Source organism: Galleria mellonella, unplaced genomic scaffold, assembly GCF_026898425.1.
Source record: "Galleria mellonella isolate WM207_F2 unplaced genomic scaffold, CSIRO_AGI_GalMel_v1 utg78, whole genome shotgun sequence".
Classification (NCBI taxonomy): domain Eukaryota; kingdom Metazoa; phylum Arthropoda; class Insecta; order Lepidoptera; family Pyralidae; genus Galleria; species Galleria mellonella.
In genome coordinates, this window is record NW_026442151.1 from 2,569,542 (window position 1) to 2,587,500 (window position 17,959).

The window sequence follows — 17,959 nt, forward strand, 5'->3', positions numbered from 1 at the left end:
CGCGTCAATTACATTATTGGGTTGTTATGATGTTCAGGATATTATAATCCTGCTCTTCGGATATTGCGCTATGAATTTGTTATTTTGAAACAGATTTTACAATTTTATCTAATTTAATATAATGATTATTTCAGTAATATCACATTATGACCTACTAATATTGAGTAATAAAAAATGTAGGATTAGGAGAACTGCTTTGTAAGTTCGATTTTGGTTATATGTTTTAAACAGGAAAATATGCGTAACAACTTACAAGGAAAATAACATCACTTACGTACATTCTTCATTTGAGTTTACCTCTATTTGCGTTTAATGCAGTAGGTAGATATTAACGTATTATATTAGTAGTATTACATATTCTCGTCTTTCATTTTATTAATTTTACTAACTCTATCATTTGAGGAAACTGAAAATATGATGTCAGTTTGAAAACAGACGTAGACATCTATTAGTTATATAAACTTATTTATTTATTAAATTTTAATACACCTAGGTAGATGTAAATAGCGGATTTGACGATGGAGCGTGAATTGCAAATAAATAGAAAAACAAAAACAATATTAAATTTAAAAAAAAATGTAATTTATAAATAAGATACATATGATACCCATATTATCTACATTATACGTACATAAGTATTTTATAACTTCTAGTTGTTGGCACTTATATACAATAACATAAATACATATAACGCTGTATATTCTAAATACAAGATATTGTACTGTATAAAGACAGAATAATATTTGTACCTATTTTAAATTTATGGAGGCGCTAAAGACAAATTAAATCCGTTATTTTTAAAATCCGAAACGTCGAGATAACTAGATGAATTATAATGTTTTACCTAAATAATCACGTTGATTCCACCTCTTAAAAACCATGAATCATGCATTGTGAAAGTTTTGGAGTTGATAATTTTAAGTTCACCAAATGGACAAAGCGCTTCTCTGCTTAATACGGCAATAGGAATTAATCAAATTGTCACTAGTCGATGATGTAGAATGAGCAATTTAATTCGACTAAGAGACGACGTGTAGGCCGACGGCTCATAAGTGCGTTGTAAACTCAATAAGAGTGGCGACTGTCCGCTGTGGGCGGCCGGAAAACTGTTCTGTAGAGTGTTATTCGACTTCCTACTTAGTGGCTCCGCAACGGAAACGCTATTTTTGGCGCCCACCAGCACTTCCTTCGAGGAAAGTTTGCTTCAATCTGTCCCAATCAATGATACATCATTAAATGGGTGTGACCGATTCGGGTTTAATTATTGTTATTGTACTACTTAACGTCCTATGCTGTATAAAAATTTAAAGTGTACTAGTAAAAAAAAATATTTATTAATAATAATTAATAAAACTTTTATTTATTTAACTTAACTATGATTTACTAGTATTCGATTTTTAGTTAAAAGTCGTTTAAAAAAATAATGTATCACATTATAAACAGAACTCCGAAAAAAACCTTCCCAATAATAAAATAATTTATAAACACCCAAATTATGTATATGCTCCCCGTTGATTTTGTTCCATTTTGCTATTAAATATAAATGTATATATTAAAATGTAGTTTTGCAAAATCCGGAAAATGATTAATACCCACGACAGCTCAAAAAAGGAGTACCTAAGTACCTATAATATTTTCAAAGATTCATGTTTGTTAATTTTCTTATTACCTTCATAAAAATATTGTCTTTTTAGTTGGATCGATTTTTAAAGAGAAACCATTAAAAGAAAATTAATAGATATGATAAAATTTTTCTAGATATCTATGATGACGCAGTTTACGTTTATTGCTCGTTTTATGGTACACCTTATCCCAATTATTTGGGGTCGGCCTAATATGCTTACTCTTACCAATCAGTATACTCTATTATGCCCATGGTACTGCTTATGTTTATAGGCGACGGTTACCAATTTCCATCAGGTGGGCCGTCAACTTGTTTGCTATTCTAAGCATGCATAAAAAAATCAATCGTACAAAATTGAACGTCTAATAACTTTACTTTTTATATTTGTATGATATCACTTATGAAAAGGATTTCCCATAAGTGATTATGACCACCTTATGATCCTGGATGATGATTAAAAGGACTATAAATTTATAAAATATTTCTAGTTTCTTTGACTAACAGATATACAGGTGTACTTATTATTATTTTATTTTGTGGGCGCTGCACACATAACCTGATTTATTCTTTGTCGGATTTGGCGTAAGTACCTTGATAAGTCGATGTAAATCAGTACTACATACTAATGTCGAGATGCAATTTATTGTAAAACGGAATATTATAATAAGTATTGGAGCTAAAAATGAGAAGTTCAGAAAGTGTTTTTTTTTTTTTATTTTTAATATTACATTAAGTCTTAATTGAAACTTGAATATATATAATGGCGCGGAAGCCAATACAACAATGTGTTATATGCTTTTAATCAACTTGATATAAACGGTCTTAGCACTCATTCTATAATACCATAAACAGACGCAAAATCAGCCGGAAATCAAAATCCGGAAGATCCTACTGCAGTTAGCGTTTGACATGAGGTAATAAATATCCAAAGAGATTAATAATAGTCTTTATAAAACAGGAAACGTATATAGTATTTATGCACCAATTTGTACACAAGCGTGAATTCCCAGTTCATTAAGAAACCACAACCGACAATTACGTCCGAGATCTAATAAATTTTAAATACATCGTTCGTATTATAATCAAATTTTGTGTAACTCGCCAGTATAAATTTGTAAGGATTCGTTTAAATATATTACAGGAATAAGTAGTGTCTACCTATGAAATAAAAATACATATACTGTTGTATTTACGGCTGAAGCTTTCATTACCTACTTAAACTAATATCAAATATAGGATCGTCTAACAGAATATTAAATATAAAAAGATTACGTTCAACGTTTTCGAATGTTAAATTTAAATTTATTAAATACCGAACAATAAAGCACAGTTTGAAGTTTAATAAGAACTCAAAGGTCTAAAAAGAAGAGGATAAGAAGCAATAACAGTTAACACCTTAGTCCTTGGAGTGCGAAAGCTTGAATAGAATCTATCTATCATAGACGGTAGTGTTTTCTCTGATGTTTGTGTCTATCTGTAGGTGTACTTTACCACAGAGTCGTTAACATGTTTGATAAAATTTCCATGGCTTAAAATAAAATGCCGTCCAACATTGTTTAAAAGATTATGACAAATATTGAAAAACTGAATATCTTATAACCTTGGTCAGAATAGGTTTTTAAATATTTCATGAAAACTTTTAGTTATATATAAATATTTAATAGGACTATATGATTCTGTTATAAAATTAGAAGTAATGTAATGGCAGATTAGTAAAATAAAAAAAGAGCAATAAGGTATAAAATCTGTATTAAAAAAGTTAAGAGTGAATTTTAATTGTGTTGATTGTTGGTTGCTGGTTGTGGTGGAATTTCATGTTCATGCAAATTCAAATTCAGGCACAGTACATGTGTTTCTATAATGCAACAAGACTTTTATTAATAACCTTGCAAAACATTTTTCTTTGTTGATGCAAAACTTAATTGCCAAAGCGGCCAGAGAAATTATAATTTATTATTATTATTTACGGAGTCAAAACACAGTTCTAGTCGCATTTTTTTTTTAATATTATAGCCTTTTGTCATTTTGTATCGTGATTAAACAACAAACAATCTCATCGCGTTTTCTTTTTGGGGACAGCCTGTACATTCCTGCCGCATTCCTGATCCTGTACGGACTCGCGTTGTGTTCATAATGGCACGGTGGGAATGCACCAATGCGGTTATTGAGCGGAACACCCGGTTAAGCAATTTAGCTGCGTCCATTTTTTCGTGATGCGTCAAAGTATGCGTTTAAAATTTTAGCCTTGCTTGATAAGTCGATAGGTTTTAAGGTTTTCTTACTCAAAAAACTGACTAAGGTCTAAATTTGTTTGACTGACTGACGTTCAATACAAATTTTAAAAGAGAGTAAATTCTATGGATTGTAGAAATAGGCATAAATATCGCGTGACATAATTATTCACAAAAAAGTACAAGCGAAGGAAAATCCTACATACAGCAAGGTTTTTAGAAATATTGTAAGGATTAATTAGAAGAATATCTAGTAACTATATACATATAAGTACAAAAACAAGTAGGTTGACCAAGTTTCTAAGATTTTAATCATTAGTGAAGGACCTTCAAGAAGGAATAATGATAAACACGCATGCTTATGATGCAGATTTAAATTAAATAATATTAATTTAGTATATAGCGAGATGGATTTCTTTGATATAATACCTAAATTAATAAAGCTACCAGAAAACAAGTGCTGGTGTATATAGGTACTAATGTGTAACCATTGTTCGCTTATTCGTTCAGTTTTATGCGAAAACGCAGTTAAGTGTAATGTCCTGTCTTACCTAAAGAAGTACAAACCACCTTTTTACAAGTCCGTCGACCTTTTTCATGATTTCAAGGATTCACATAAAATATATGGATGGGCCTTTTCTTTCATATTCAAAACATGACTAGGTTTTTTCTTATTATGCCACTTTATTATGTGGCTGTCCACTGCTTCTGTTATATTACGCTCTACAAGCAGTAGTTTAATATAACCGTTATATTACTTAGTTGAAAGATAACCGTGGTTTTTAACTTAAAAAACTATTAAATTTTTCGTCATGACTCTATCATGATCTTAAAATGATAGGAAGCAGCTAACAATTCAACTCAAATGAAGTCGTAGACATTGGCATTTATTTATGTGAGGTTACTAGAACACCTTGTTAGTTAAGTAATTTACCAATTTTAAATCGATTTGTCTAAATTGACCCATTGACAGTGGCGCCAGCGCTGATTGATTATCGTAAGAGCAATATCTTGTGTGTTGATAACATTTGTAACGAGTGGAAATTTGACAGCATTTCAGAAAATTCCATTTCCAATGTTAGGATAAAATAATATCTATCATGTATTTGATATGGACGTGTAATAACTAGTAATACTAACGTAATAGTTCGGGTAGCAATAAATAGCTCTATTTGAAAATTCGATTGAAATTACACAATTTTAAATTTTCAATTTTTGGCTCTATTCACAAGATCTTGTTATCATTTTTAAATAACCATGTTTTTATTTGAAACGTCTTGAGAAGAACCTATTCGTGTCCTCTTCATATTTTTTTTTTAATTGCTGTCATCTACAATCATCTACGATCCTTGAGTAATGTATGTGCTATATTTAATATACCATAAATAGAATTCAGATAGAATACAGCAACCGCAATTAAAGGTCAAAAGGAGTCGCCACTATTGTATTTAAAATCACTTCACGGTTATTTTACAGCTGATGTTTGAAGTGTATAATTTTAGTACTTTAAAGTTAAGACTTTTTAATGTTTGTTACAAAATACACGTATTAATAAAAATTATTCTTGTAATTAAGTGAACACTTTGGAAGGATTGTTGCAAATTGACACAGCGTCAAGTAAGAGATAAAAATTGTGTATCTTTATTAACAATGAGAAATCTTGTCGAGTTAACCATATGTTAATAAATTAAATTTTGATTTATTTTACCTCTTCATGTTTCACTTTTTCCATGTAACAAATTCGAATGCGAGTGTATCTGTTACGTTTTTAGATATAAATAACCGAACGAATCTAGATCAAAATTGACAGAGTAAATAAAGTGAACGTTATTGGCAGTATGTAGACGACGTCACAACTGGGTTGTTACTTTTATCGTAAGACTTATTCTACATAGCAAACAGGATCTGTATAGTCCTTTTATCTGAATATATGTTAAATGAATATTTAACTGTTATAGCCTAGATGTCAGAAATAACATTGACACGTACTCAAGACCATTTAAATTATAATCTCGTGTCTTGTCATGTGAATATCATTATTAAACCAAGATGGATCGTTAATTTCTCGTCCTTTGATTTCTATCGTTTCTAACCGTGACCTATTTAAAGGAGGCAATCAATTATAATTTGTGCTACAAATGGCAAGACTACAGTATAATGTAGAATCATAAAGTGCCGAGCTAGCCGTATGCAGTCACGTCTTATCAGAAACAGCGGCGATATCAAAGAAAATCGCGCTTCTAACGACTTCATTCCTTGTTGTTGTAAAAACAAGGTATATATTGTTACTGTATTGGGTTTGTCCAGATGTAAGAATTATTAACCCTTTAACCTTTGAATGGCGAAGAAAACGCAATCTTATATTTATGGCTGAAGGTTTAATTTGTTGTGTTTATGTATTTGTAGGTCACATATATTGCACAGAGGACCTTGTGTAATGTGTGTTGTGTGAATACGGATGTTGATGTGAATAAGAGAGTGAGAGTGAAGGACCATTTTTTGAGATTAAGTTTTTGTAAAAAAGATAATGTGGTAACGAATCAGTAACAGAGTTTAGAAGTAGATGATGGACGACTGAAATAATGGCATGATTAGTTTCTACAACTAGAACCACGGGATAATACAACAGTAATTTGTACAACAAATTCATGAGATATTTTAAGTACTTATTATTAGAAGCTCCAGGGTTATAATGTTTGGCTTTGTGATTTTCAAGCGTCAGAGAGTTACTAATCATCACGTTGTCTTTCGCAGAATTCCAGCAAGGCCGAACATTTATGATGTAGGTCGAACAAAGTGGTTTAAATTCACTTACACTTTGAATTCAGTTAATAGGTATAATAGTTGATACATAATAATATAATAGTAGTGCGATATAAATATTGTACGTATATACTTGTAATTTATAAATGTATTGTGTAATTAAAAATGACAATTATGATAGGTGGTTTTGGCCATATCGATATAGAAGATTTGATTAATTTGTAGCTACATTATATTTAATTCGGCCACTTATCAATTAGTTCCGGTACAAATATATTGTTATAATTATCTCTTGTAAGTTGTAAAAAGTATAAACTTTTTAGTCAATAATAATTAAGAACTTATATGGAAGTAAGCAAAAAAAAACGTAGAAGTATTGTACTGATCAAATAGCGCTAAAATATTTTTTTACAAGATAATTTATAATTTGAAACAGATTGAGCACATAATTCTCATATTTATAGACGTTTTTACACACATATACCGTATATTCACAGTTAAAAATGTACCAATTTCATTCTATTTACCTTTCATGTATGGCGGTTACCTAGCATCATATGAAAACAGCTGTACTTACTTAGTACGTAAAATCTATAACGATTATTATTACCAGATAAAAAAAAAACTTTATATTATTCCACAAATGTAGAGGTCGTTTGCACTGGACTCTCACCCTAACCTCTATATGAACCGGTTGTAATGATAGATTTATTAAGATTACCTACTATTACATTATTTATGTTTTAAATAAATATACATTCAAATGGGGGTTTTATATGAAATTATCAATGATTGACTTGCGAAGATGGGTATATTTTAATTCATGTTATTGTAACATAAGTGGCATTACAACTTAATTATCTAAATCGCATAACTACATATAAGTATCTACCTCTATAAAACATTTACGACTATTTTTAGTTTTTACTAAGAAAAACAAAAGCGGCAACCATAAAAATTGTTTTTCTTAATGTGTTCTCGGCAACATATAATTAATTAACTTTAATCGCAGTGTCTTCTTTTGGAGGTCGGCAGGATATTCCAGCTAAAGTTTGATTTTTTTAAAGTATTTTAATCGTACTTAGGTATTTGTTATAAATTCTGGTTTAGTGAAATATTTTATATACATTAGCGTGACTAATATGTTATAAACACATAAAATTTATGCATAACATTCAGATATCAATATTCCACTGATTATAACAGATTTTTATTAAAATTGCTCAATGAATTATATTTTGGGCTACCTTACCTTATAACAAATATGGTTATACTAATATTTCAATTAATCAACGTTTGTAACAAAATCAGTATTCAGTATGATAATTAGGGAGAAAAATTCGTATCTATTTATATATTTCTAAGAATTATAATAGATATTATTCATATCTATTATACTTCTTAGGTACCTGACTTGAAAATAGTTATTGTTAAAATTAAAGCGTATAATAAGTACCGTAAGTTGTCATTCTTCTCTCCTTTATTTACATCTCATTAGTATTATACTAAGTTAGTATACAAGTGCGCTTGTTCTAGATTACATAATGTAAGCATTTATATATGTTATTGGTTTCCTTACCTTCTTTGGGAAGAACATTTTTGGTTTTCCCGCATATGTAGAATACGAAGCCATGTTATCAACTTTAGTAACAACCATAATTTGATGCGAACTACTTAATCCGGCACTAGTAAACACCAGCCAATAGAAACGATACGCAAGACGAATATAGATATAATTCTTTGTTTTCTAGAATTTTCGATAGTCACGTGTTCTACTGTGAGAATAATCTGATAGTAAAGTTTAATGAATAATTTCGTTCGAGCACTTATTGAGATCGAAACGAAAGTTTTTGTTCGGCTTGATTTTCGTCGCAATAAATTTTTAATCCTTGGACGCGGCGCGACCACGTCACCGTGCGCGCGTTGTAATATCCGGCAGCACGCTTCCTTTTACGACTTTCGAATATACACGTTTAATAGCAAAATATCATCCGAAACACTCATGAGATGCCGCAGTCACATTTTAACATCGTCGCGTTCGTGCACCAGCAAAGGGACGTTCACCACGCGATGTATCTTTTCTAACTGAATTTTCGTCACGTACAACTGTTGCTTTTATCAATTCAGGCCGGATCCCCCCCGCACCAACCTATTTGTCTCTTTCCCTCTACAGATCAGACATATTTACGAGGAAAGTGACAGCATATGTAGCTCACACATGCACAGCGTGTTTGCTTGTGTACATATATCGCAGACATTACGTATACTAGTAGTAGAGCCTGTTGTAGATGTAAAATTGTAGATAGAGGCTGATAGAGCGAGCAAATACAAATTAAACGTTTAAAGAATGCGAATTATTACAAATAATTTTGCTATTGTAGAATTTTCAGCATATTAACATCAGAAAATAGATGCAAGTCCTGATAATGAATTTAAAATATAATGGGTGCAAAATTTTGGAAACTTGCCACTATAACTAGACTATAATTCTTTTTATAATAATTTTTAATAAAATTTGGTTACTTGTTAGATGAAAGAATATTGTAAAAAATAATTCCGTATTTTAAATAAAAATCTTATTAATGAATAGTAGTCGACATTACTGTTCATCACAGTTAAAATCTGTAATAATGCAATTGACAGCCGAGTACTGTTAAAAGACACGGCGAAGCCAAGTAACTACTGTTCAGGTCATTTCGAAAAAATAGGTTACACTATATTCTAAGGGAATGCAGATACTAGCATGAGTATAAAATATGAGAATAATTCTTTGATCCAGGAAATGATAAAATAATAAAAACTTTGACCAAATGAAAAAACTGGTAGGAAATGCGAGTAGCATTCTCTACCAGTCAACCTTTGAGATGAACAATGAATCGCGATATAAAAATTTAATTCAATTGAAATCTTTTATTGTAGTTTGTAGAGTCAGATAACTCGAATAAATTAAATATCTACTTCAATGAATGAACTTAAAATGTAACGCCTAAAATATGTACGTAATGATTATTTATTATAGTTTATTAACACATTAAAGGTTGGAGTCGTAGTACTACGATTTATCTCGACTGTAGCTTTTAGTTAATTTAGTTAATTACGTTTTAATTTTTAGAGTTTAAATAAACTTTTTTAAGTCTAAATTTTTTTATGATTACACAAAATATCGCCCGCTCTAGGACGAAAAACGAGGCGGGGCGGTTGCCGCGTTACCTAGCATACTTTCGTCAAAATCCTTCTTTAATGTCTTTAATGTGTTAAGATAATGCTTTCCCCTTATTTTCGCGTGGGTGGTGGGTGTGTAAAAGGCGACTAAGGGAATTTAATAGTCGAGGGATAATAATCAGCTAGCAATGGTCGATGGCTATATTAAAGTGATTGGATCTATTTGAACTCTTGACATGGAATTATGCCAAATAATAATAACACAACAAAAAAATTACACTGAAATACATAAAATCCTTCCACTATTTTTTATGATTAGATCACAGGCCAGAGTTCAAGGTAACTGATGGGGGTGATGATATTAATTCTATCTAATTCTGTTGTCAAATGTTTTATATGGCCTTTTATTTGAAGGCAGAGTTTATTTGAGTCACTTTTAAAATGAATCAAGTAAATAGATGATCATATTATGTCACGGCGAGTGATTAAGATCACTGGTCAGTCAGCCGCATGACGAGTGAGTTCAAAGAGACTGTTTATTTTTATTTCTTTCCGAGTTTGAGGTGAGTATAAGTAACAGTAGTCATCGGCGCCTGTTCGGTGTTTGGAAATAGAAGAAGATGACACACGGTCGGCGTCGTGGCGATCATGTCGCCGACGGCTCTGGCGCCGTCGCTCGTTTCCCTACATCGGGGCTGGCTATGGTAATTTAAGACCTAACTTTTAGACAGTTGCCTGTCAGGTTTACGATGCTCGGCTAACTTCCGTATGACTGCACAATTAGTTTTTAGTTGTTGTTTCGTCGCAGAATAACAAATATAGTACCCATGCATATATATATATATATATATATATATATATATATAATATGAATGTATAAAGGATAAGCAGGTCTTTATTCAACAATTATTGATTTAAAAAAAAAAATTCGCAATAAAATAGACTGCTAAACATACTTTTAATAAAATACAAATCTTAATCGTATTTAGCCATGTTATTGTTAAAGTTATCAGTTAATTAAATTTTGTTAATGGAATTAATAATGTCAGAACGTACTTTTTTTTATATAAAATTATTAAATGCTTTTCATAATTATTTAAAATTAAAAGTATAACTTAAAAAGTAAACAAAAATATGTCTCATTTGAGTAAATATAGATTGTAAACTATTTGGTAATGGTTATAGCAGAATATCAATGTTTTGTTCTTTTGAGGGCAAAGCAATAAAATGTGCTGCTAATTTTACGAGTATGTAACTGCGGCACATTACAGATGGACACACGTGATATCAGTTTTATTGTTTTTTTTTTTATACATTTTATTTTTGTTGACAGTGATGGAGACGCAAATAAATATTTTATCTATCTAGTTTTTGAATATTGAATAAAGTGCCTTTAGTTAGTACTTATTTTAAGATAAAAATAAAGTACTTAAATGTACATGTGTTTGAATTTGACTAAAGAACATAATGAATTAAATTACATAAAAGTTGATATTTCCGTTAGCAAGGTGAATGTTGATGTTTCTTTGCATTGTTAGTACAAATCAATTATATTACAAAGTAGCTGTTGTCCGCGACTTTGCAAGCGTGGTGTCGTGTTTCCTCTTTAAACATAAATTTTCAAAAATCCTTTCTCAATATATGTTTACGTAATAAAATAAACCTATGTTCCAAATTTCATTATTCTAGACTTAGCAGTTTCTCAGTTTTGGCTTGGTGTTTGGGAGTTGTATTATATATATATATATATATATATTATATGTCATTAGTAATATTTTTTATTTATATAATTGCTGTCCTAATTTAACTATCAAGACAAGTAATATTATCTGCAAATTGTTATCTAAAATGATTGAATATATTTATAGTTATATTATGATAACATTATAGGCATATTGAAATTGCCAAAGAAGCATCTGAATTTTATTAAGATAAATGAAATTTTATATTTATACCGTCTATAATATTCGATATTTTAAGTGCTTATATTTAAAGTCCATTCATTAAATTCGTTATAAGTCACTACTGGCAACGCAAATCATATTTTTAATGTGTACAATATTTAATTAGCTGCTGTTATGAACGTAAGCCGTTTGAACATCTGTTGATAGCGACTGAATTATAACATAAATTTGAATAATATATATTATGACGTAAGCATAATTCTAGTAAAAAAGTATTTATAAGATTTGATGTAATTACCTAATGTCTCTTGACGTAAATAAACAAAAAGTATAAATATTTGAACAAATACAATAGTACTTTATTCAAATAATTCTTACTAACATTATGAATGTGAAAGTGAGTTTGTTTATTACCTTATAGCGCCTTAACGGCTTAACTAATCATCATGAACTTTGGTGTATACGTATTATATGAGAAGAGGAAGCATATAGGCTACTTTTAGTCAGTAAACATTCTCGGTCACGCGGACGAAGGCGCGGGAAAAGCTAGTAATTTGTATAGAATCGTTAGTTCCGATTCATCACGCACAGCTTAAACTACAGTGGTTTAAAATTTGAAATTTAGGCAGCTTATATATTTTATGATGTAAACATCCACTAAGGAAGATTTTTGGAAATTTCCTCCCTAAAAGAGTAAAATAAGGGATGAACGGTTATAAGAAAACACGTCATTTTTAAAACTGGAACCATGAAATTCCATATATGAGCTTCTGGTTAAAAATAAATAAATACGTATTTCAGAGTTTTTGGAAATCTGTCTCCTTTGAGGATAGATTATAAATCAATCAATTTAGGGGTCTTTACATATTAAAATTATAATTATAAAACATTACATGAAAAGATATTGGAATTTATTATTAATAATTCAAATCATTCTTTTTCTTTTTTTAAATATACTATATGGCTCCTTTCCAGCCATAATCAAGGGGATTGGATTATTTCAATGTGAATTGAAAGTTTATATGGGAAGTCCGTAATTTTTGAAGTAAGAAGAATGAAAGTAAATATTAAAGTATTTACAATTTATGGAAATTCAAACTCTAACATAACCCAAACATAAATTATCTGAGCAAAAACATAAATTCATTATTTATGTTTGTTTTTATTGAACTGATAAACATGTATTTCAAAATGTTTAAAAATTCCAGCCCTCGATTAGAAAACGGATGGTAATCTTTTTATTTTTACTTTTAGGTGCAAATAATGAAATGCAAGATAGGAAGTATAAGGTGCAAGAAATACGTTTACTTTATACAAACTTTACTAGAATTACAAAATTGACTATATCCAATGGCGTAGCTGTATGATCGAAGCATTTGAGCTACAGCATCTTAGATCAAACAACATACATTTATAAATCTTATTTCGATTCATTTAGGTCACTATAAAATGTATTAAGACAAACTGCAAACATTCAGTATAAGTTCACTGATGATTTAAAAATTATAATCATCATTCTAAAATTTAATAAAAATACCATAATATACTTTTTTATGACCACAATGAAATATCATTTTCACTTTGAAAATCATAGACTTCTAGACAACCGTTTATGCTTTAGCGGAACTATGGTGACAGCTAGTCATATTTTTTACTGAAAGGGTTTCCCTTTAAGCTTGCTTATCTATTTCAATTTTTGTACTAATAGATATAAAATTATGAGAATCTTTGACAATACTGAATTCAAAAACTGTTTATAACACGTATGACATGTAATAAAAGGAATAAGCTTACATTTTGGCTTTTAATATTTTGACCAAATTCATTAAATTTAGCATTTAATTTCACGAACTTTTTGGTTCGAGGAAGGATATTTCGACGGTTAATTTCTAATAACTTCTAACTAACATGACATAATTTATCACGGTAAACGTTCTAATAATCCTAAATGTATTCAAAATTCAATGAAACATAAAAGTAAATTAATTGGTTTACCCATCAATTCTGAATATATTAAGAAAAAATATTTATCTATTTCACATAGAAATGGAGATAGCTAAATTAGAAAATATATCTAGAACTATTTTATAAATGTCAAATAAGAGTTACTGATGAATAATTGTCAAAGTTATACGAAATGTTACATTTTGGAGTCTGATATTCTAAACAAAAAAATAAACTGGTCTATCATATTATTCTACAAATAAAATAAAAATTAAGACAGATAGGAATATTATCAGAAAACAAAAATACAATCAATAAGTAGTTCAGTGGCACACAAATATTTTCTATTATCTTTTATGTTTTGTTACCCCATGTCGTTTTGCTTTTTATTTATTAGCCTTTTTGATATATTTTTCTTAATATTTTTTAATTATAATAGGTATTTACTTACATTCATTTACTTAAATTTACATGTTAGTTTTGATCAAATGGGTAGGTAAATTTATATTATTACAAATGTTATATTATTTATGAATCGATTTGATTCATGGCTGATCAAGTTGTGTGATTATTTTTCTTAATAGGAACCAATAAGAATTTGAAATATTACCTGCATACTGATAATTTTTGCATACTTGATAGAATACAAGTTCCCCTTCACATAACAAGTCACGGTCTCCTTAAACTTCATCGTCACTGAATTGTACATCAATTAAGTAAACTAAAGTAAACAAGACGTTGTTTTCTAACGACTGTGTCGAACAATATTTCACTCAATACTGTCACTGTGTAATATAATAATAAGAATAATAAAATCAGCGAGAATCACGACCGACTTTTTTCGCATCTCAGCATTTTATTTTATTTTATTGTGTTATTCAAACAAAATTAATTGATATATGCGTTAAAGTGTTTTCTTTCTCGATTTAGCTTACTCTCAAGTTGTTATAAGTATAAGGCATGTTTAGACATTGGTTACGAATATAGGTTGCAATTATCTATGATGACTAGATTTCTGACTAAAACATCGAATGGTCCTGCGAATATCACTTACACAGCGAGTTTCATTCAAGATTTAAGTTATATGTACATTGAAATTAACTTGAATTTCTTTAGTCATTTAGTCATCCTCATCAATATCATATCAGTCGTTTACTATCCGTTACTGAACGTAGACCGTCGCCAAAAGCAAGTAATAATAATAATAATTATAATAATAAACTATTACGCACCGTAGAAATGTATACAAGGAGAATTTATACAAAAGGCGGCCTTATCGCTAAAAGCAATCTCTTAACAGACAACCTAACAAGTAAGTAAGTAGCAAATACTACTATAGCAAAACCCCCCAATAAAGGGAGACCTATGTTCAGCAGTGGACAATTAACGGCAGATACGGTAGCATTACAATTAATGTTAAATTAACATTATTCTAATATAAATATTTATATTGTAAATAGTCAACTATCATATTATAGAACACGTGCTAGAGCCTCGGTCAATGCACTGGCGGCACAGAATACGGATTTGCTTTTATGTGCGCAGGGTGTGTATTTTGACACCGATAATTAAATGTAACGACAAGTGTATCTGTCTATAGGTACTACTTATTTTATAATGACGTGTACTTTATTCATTAATGAAATATTATTAGTAATTAAATTGTGTATAATGTGCATGCTCAGCGAAATGTTACGTTCACTACTACGAATTGACGAACGCTTTTGGCTATCGCATTATAGAATATAGTCGTGTGAATGTTTTTTTTTTTTAGATATTATTTTTATTAATAATTAAAAGACTTGCACACTGTCAATAAATTTACAATACATGTAATATATTTGTGATTTAAAATTGAACTTTTATAGGAGTTTAGTGGGCATGCGAGGGGAAAAAATTACTTGTAAAAAATTATTAGTAATTAGTGGTTTTTTGGCCGACTTTAGCTCTTTATTGCTTTCTGGTATAACCTAGTTTCTGGAATATCTATTCAACACAGTTATTGATATGCGATACCACCTACTGAGTGATAACGATCAAAAATGATAATGTGCTATTTTACCGTTCAAAATGTTTAATGCGCCTTCAAGGCATTTTGCCGTAGTTCTATTGTGACCATAGAAATTAATAATATACGGTTGATATATATACATAAATTACTATATATATATATATATAAACGCGCATAGTTACAGTAATGTTTATACTATATGTCACGTTTGTAGTACTTGGAGACGTAAAATGTAAGTATGTCATTTGTCAATGAAATAAGCAATGTACTTTTTGGTTTAAAAATATTAAAAACAAATAAGTGAACAATAAATGGATAAATATGCTCACTCATATATCTGGAGGTTCTCAAAGGCTTCTAAAGAGAATTAGCGATAAATTGACATATCCATATTTCGCTGACTTTAATGTATCTTTCTTACATGCACTTTGCTGTTGGAGTGATCGAAAGTAGGCAAGTAGGGCGAAGTTATTGTATTTTTTATTTTATTTTACTCGTAGACTAAATTAGGTAATGTTGGTATAATAACAAAGGACATATTTTTAAACTATCATAGATTAATAGGTATCTATTGTTCTATTACATCCACCTGCTGCGTAGTAGTTAGATGTATGATAAAAATAGAAGATACAAATGAGGATAAAGTCTAAATTATGAAACATAAACAATAACGAGCATGTTAATTAAACATCAACTTAACAACAATATATTTGTATATTAATTTATTATAGCTTATAAATGTTAAATTATGATAAAATTCTACCATTTTTATAAACATGAAACTTTGTGAGGATGAATAGATGTTTGTTTGAACGGATTTGAATGACATTTTTTACACGAATAGGTTATATTCTAACTTAGAATATTATATGATATATTGTAGGCATATAATATATAATTATAGGCATATTATATTTATCAATTGTAATGTGTAATATAATATGTACTCAAACGAATGTAATATTTCATTAATGGACGCTATTATTGCCATAATTTCTGAGTAATCAATTTTTTATCTCGCACGAGCTTCGGAGACGGCTGAAATAGAATATGTTTTGATAATGCTGACTGCCTTTCAGCATTTGTTTCGTATACTAATGTAGTGATAGCAAAATAATTTATTAGCCCGCATAATTCTTACAGTCTTGTGTTAAGGAAATAGTATATTGTTGAATTGTGCTTTTAGGTATGTAAATACTAATTGAAATTGAAGGGGGGAGGGGATAGTCAGTATTGGATTTTTTAATGGATGTAAACCAATAGTGCCCGTCTATGGATGATATATATATATATATATATATATATATATATATATATATATATATATATATATATATATATATATATATATATATATATATATATATATATATACCTACCTTCTTCCTACCCTTATCCCAATCATTTGCGGTCGGCATAATATGATTTTATCCATATTACAAAAAGATTTGGTTTTTAGTTTTACAACCGGCCACCTGCCTGACGTCAACCCTCTTTGGATATATATATATATATATATATATATATATATATATATATATATATATATATATATATATATATATATATATATATATATATATATAGTATACAGAGTATACGGTCTTGTCTATGATATCTTTCACGCGTGTTACTTCTAGAAGATTAAGGTGTTACGACTATAAAATTATCTACTTATACATGTAAATATTTATGGTATAAGTAAAGAAGTATATTCTTTAATTAGAAACTTTGTCGTTTTTAATTTATAAACCTTTATGAGACTATACGTTTGTTTCAAATGTATCACATAAATAATGGTAAAAAAATGTGAAATAAATAATGCAAGTTTTACAAAACGAATTTTCAAAATCGGTTTAGAATTGTCGAATATATACTGCATACCTATTAGCATGTAGGTAATACATTAAAATATTTAGGTGATATGATAAATAAAAATAAATTTAAAGTAATGATTAATGTGGTTGCCATAGTTCCCGGTCTATCGAATCAGTAAAGGTAGGTACTCGAAGGAGGATGTTAGCTAGGTTTTCGATTGGAGGCCGTGTATGATGCGAGTACTCTTTCTAGACTGAGTGGACAACAAAAACACAGTTGAAAGTGGATAGCCGGGGATCGATGGTATAAGTGTTGGAATGGAAGGCTCCAAGGGTGGATATAATGAGATGATTATGGAAACGATAGGTAATTGTCTATATTATTAGAAAATTAAAAATGAAATTTTCATTGTTAAAGAAAAGTGTTTTATAGTTTTATTTAATAAATTTAATGAAATTGTAGACAAACAAACAACTGATCCGGCCACAAGGCAGTCTGTTTA

The 17,959-nt window shown here is 29.5% G+C and overlaps 1 protein-coding gene across 6 annotated transcripts in view; it reads right to left on the reverse strand.

Annotated features, from left to right (window-relative positions):
* Window positions 1-17,959, reverse strand: part of LOC113517368 (NAD(+) hydrolase sarm1) — a 100,722-nt gene that overhangs the window by 31,322 nt on the left and 51,441 nt on the right. For 2 of the 6 annotated variants that reach the window (XM_052901648.1, XM_052901647.1), the window contains exon 1: window positions 8,198-8,705. The exons of the other annotated variants lie outside the window; for them this stretch is intronic. In XM_052901648.1, the coding sequence (XP_052757608.1) occupies window positions 8,198-8,275 (78 nt within the window). In that variant the 5' untranslated portion in view covers window positions 8,276-8,705. Of the gene's footprint in view, window positions 1-8,197; window positions 8,706-17,959 lie in introns of those variants that run through there. 6 annotated transcript variants of the gene reach the window in all.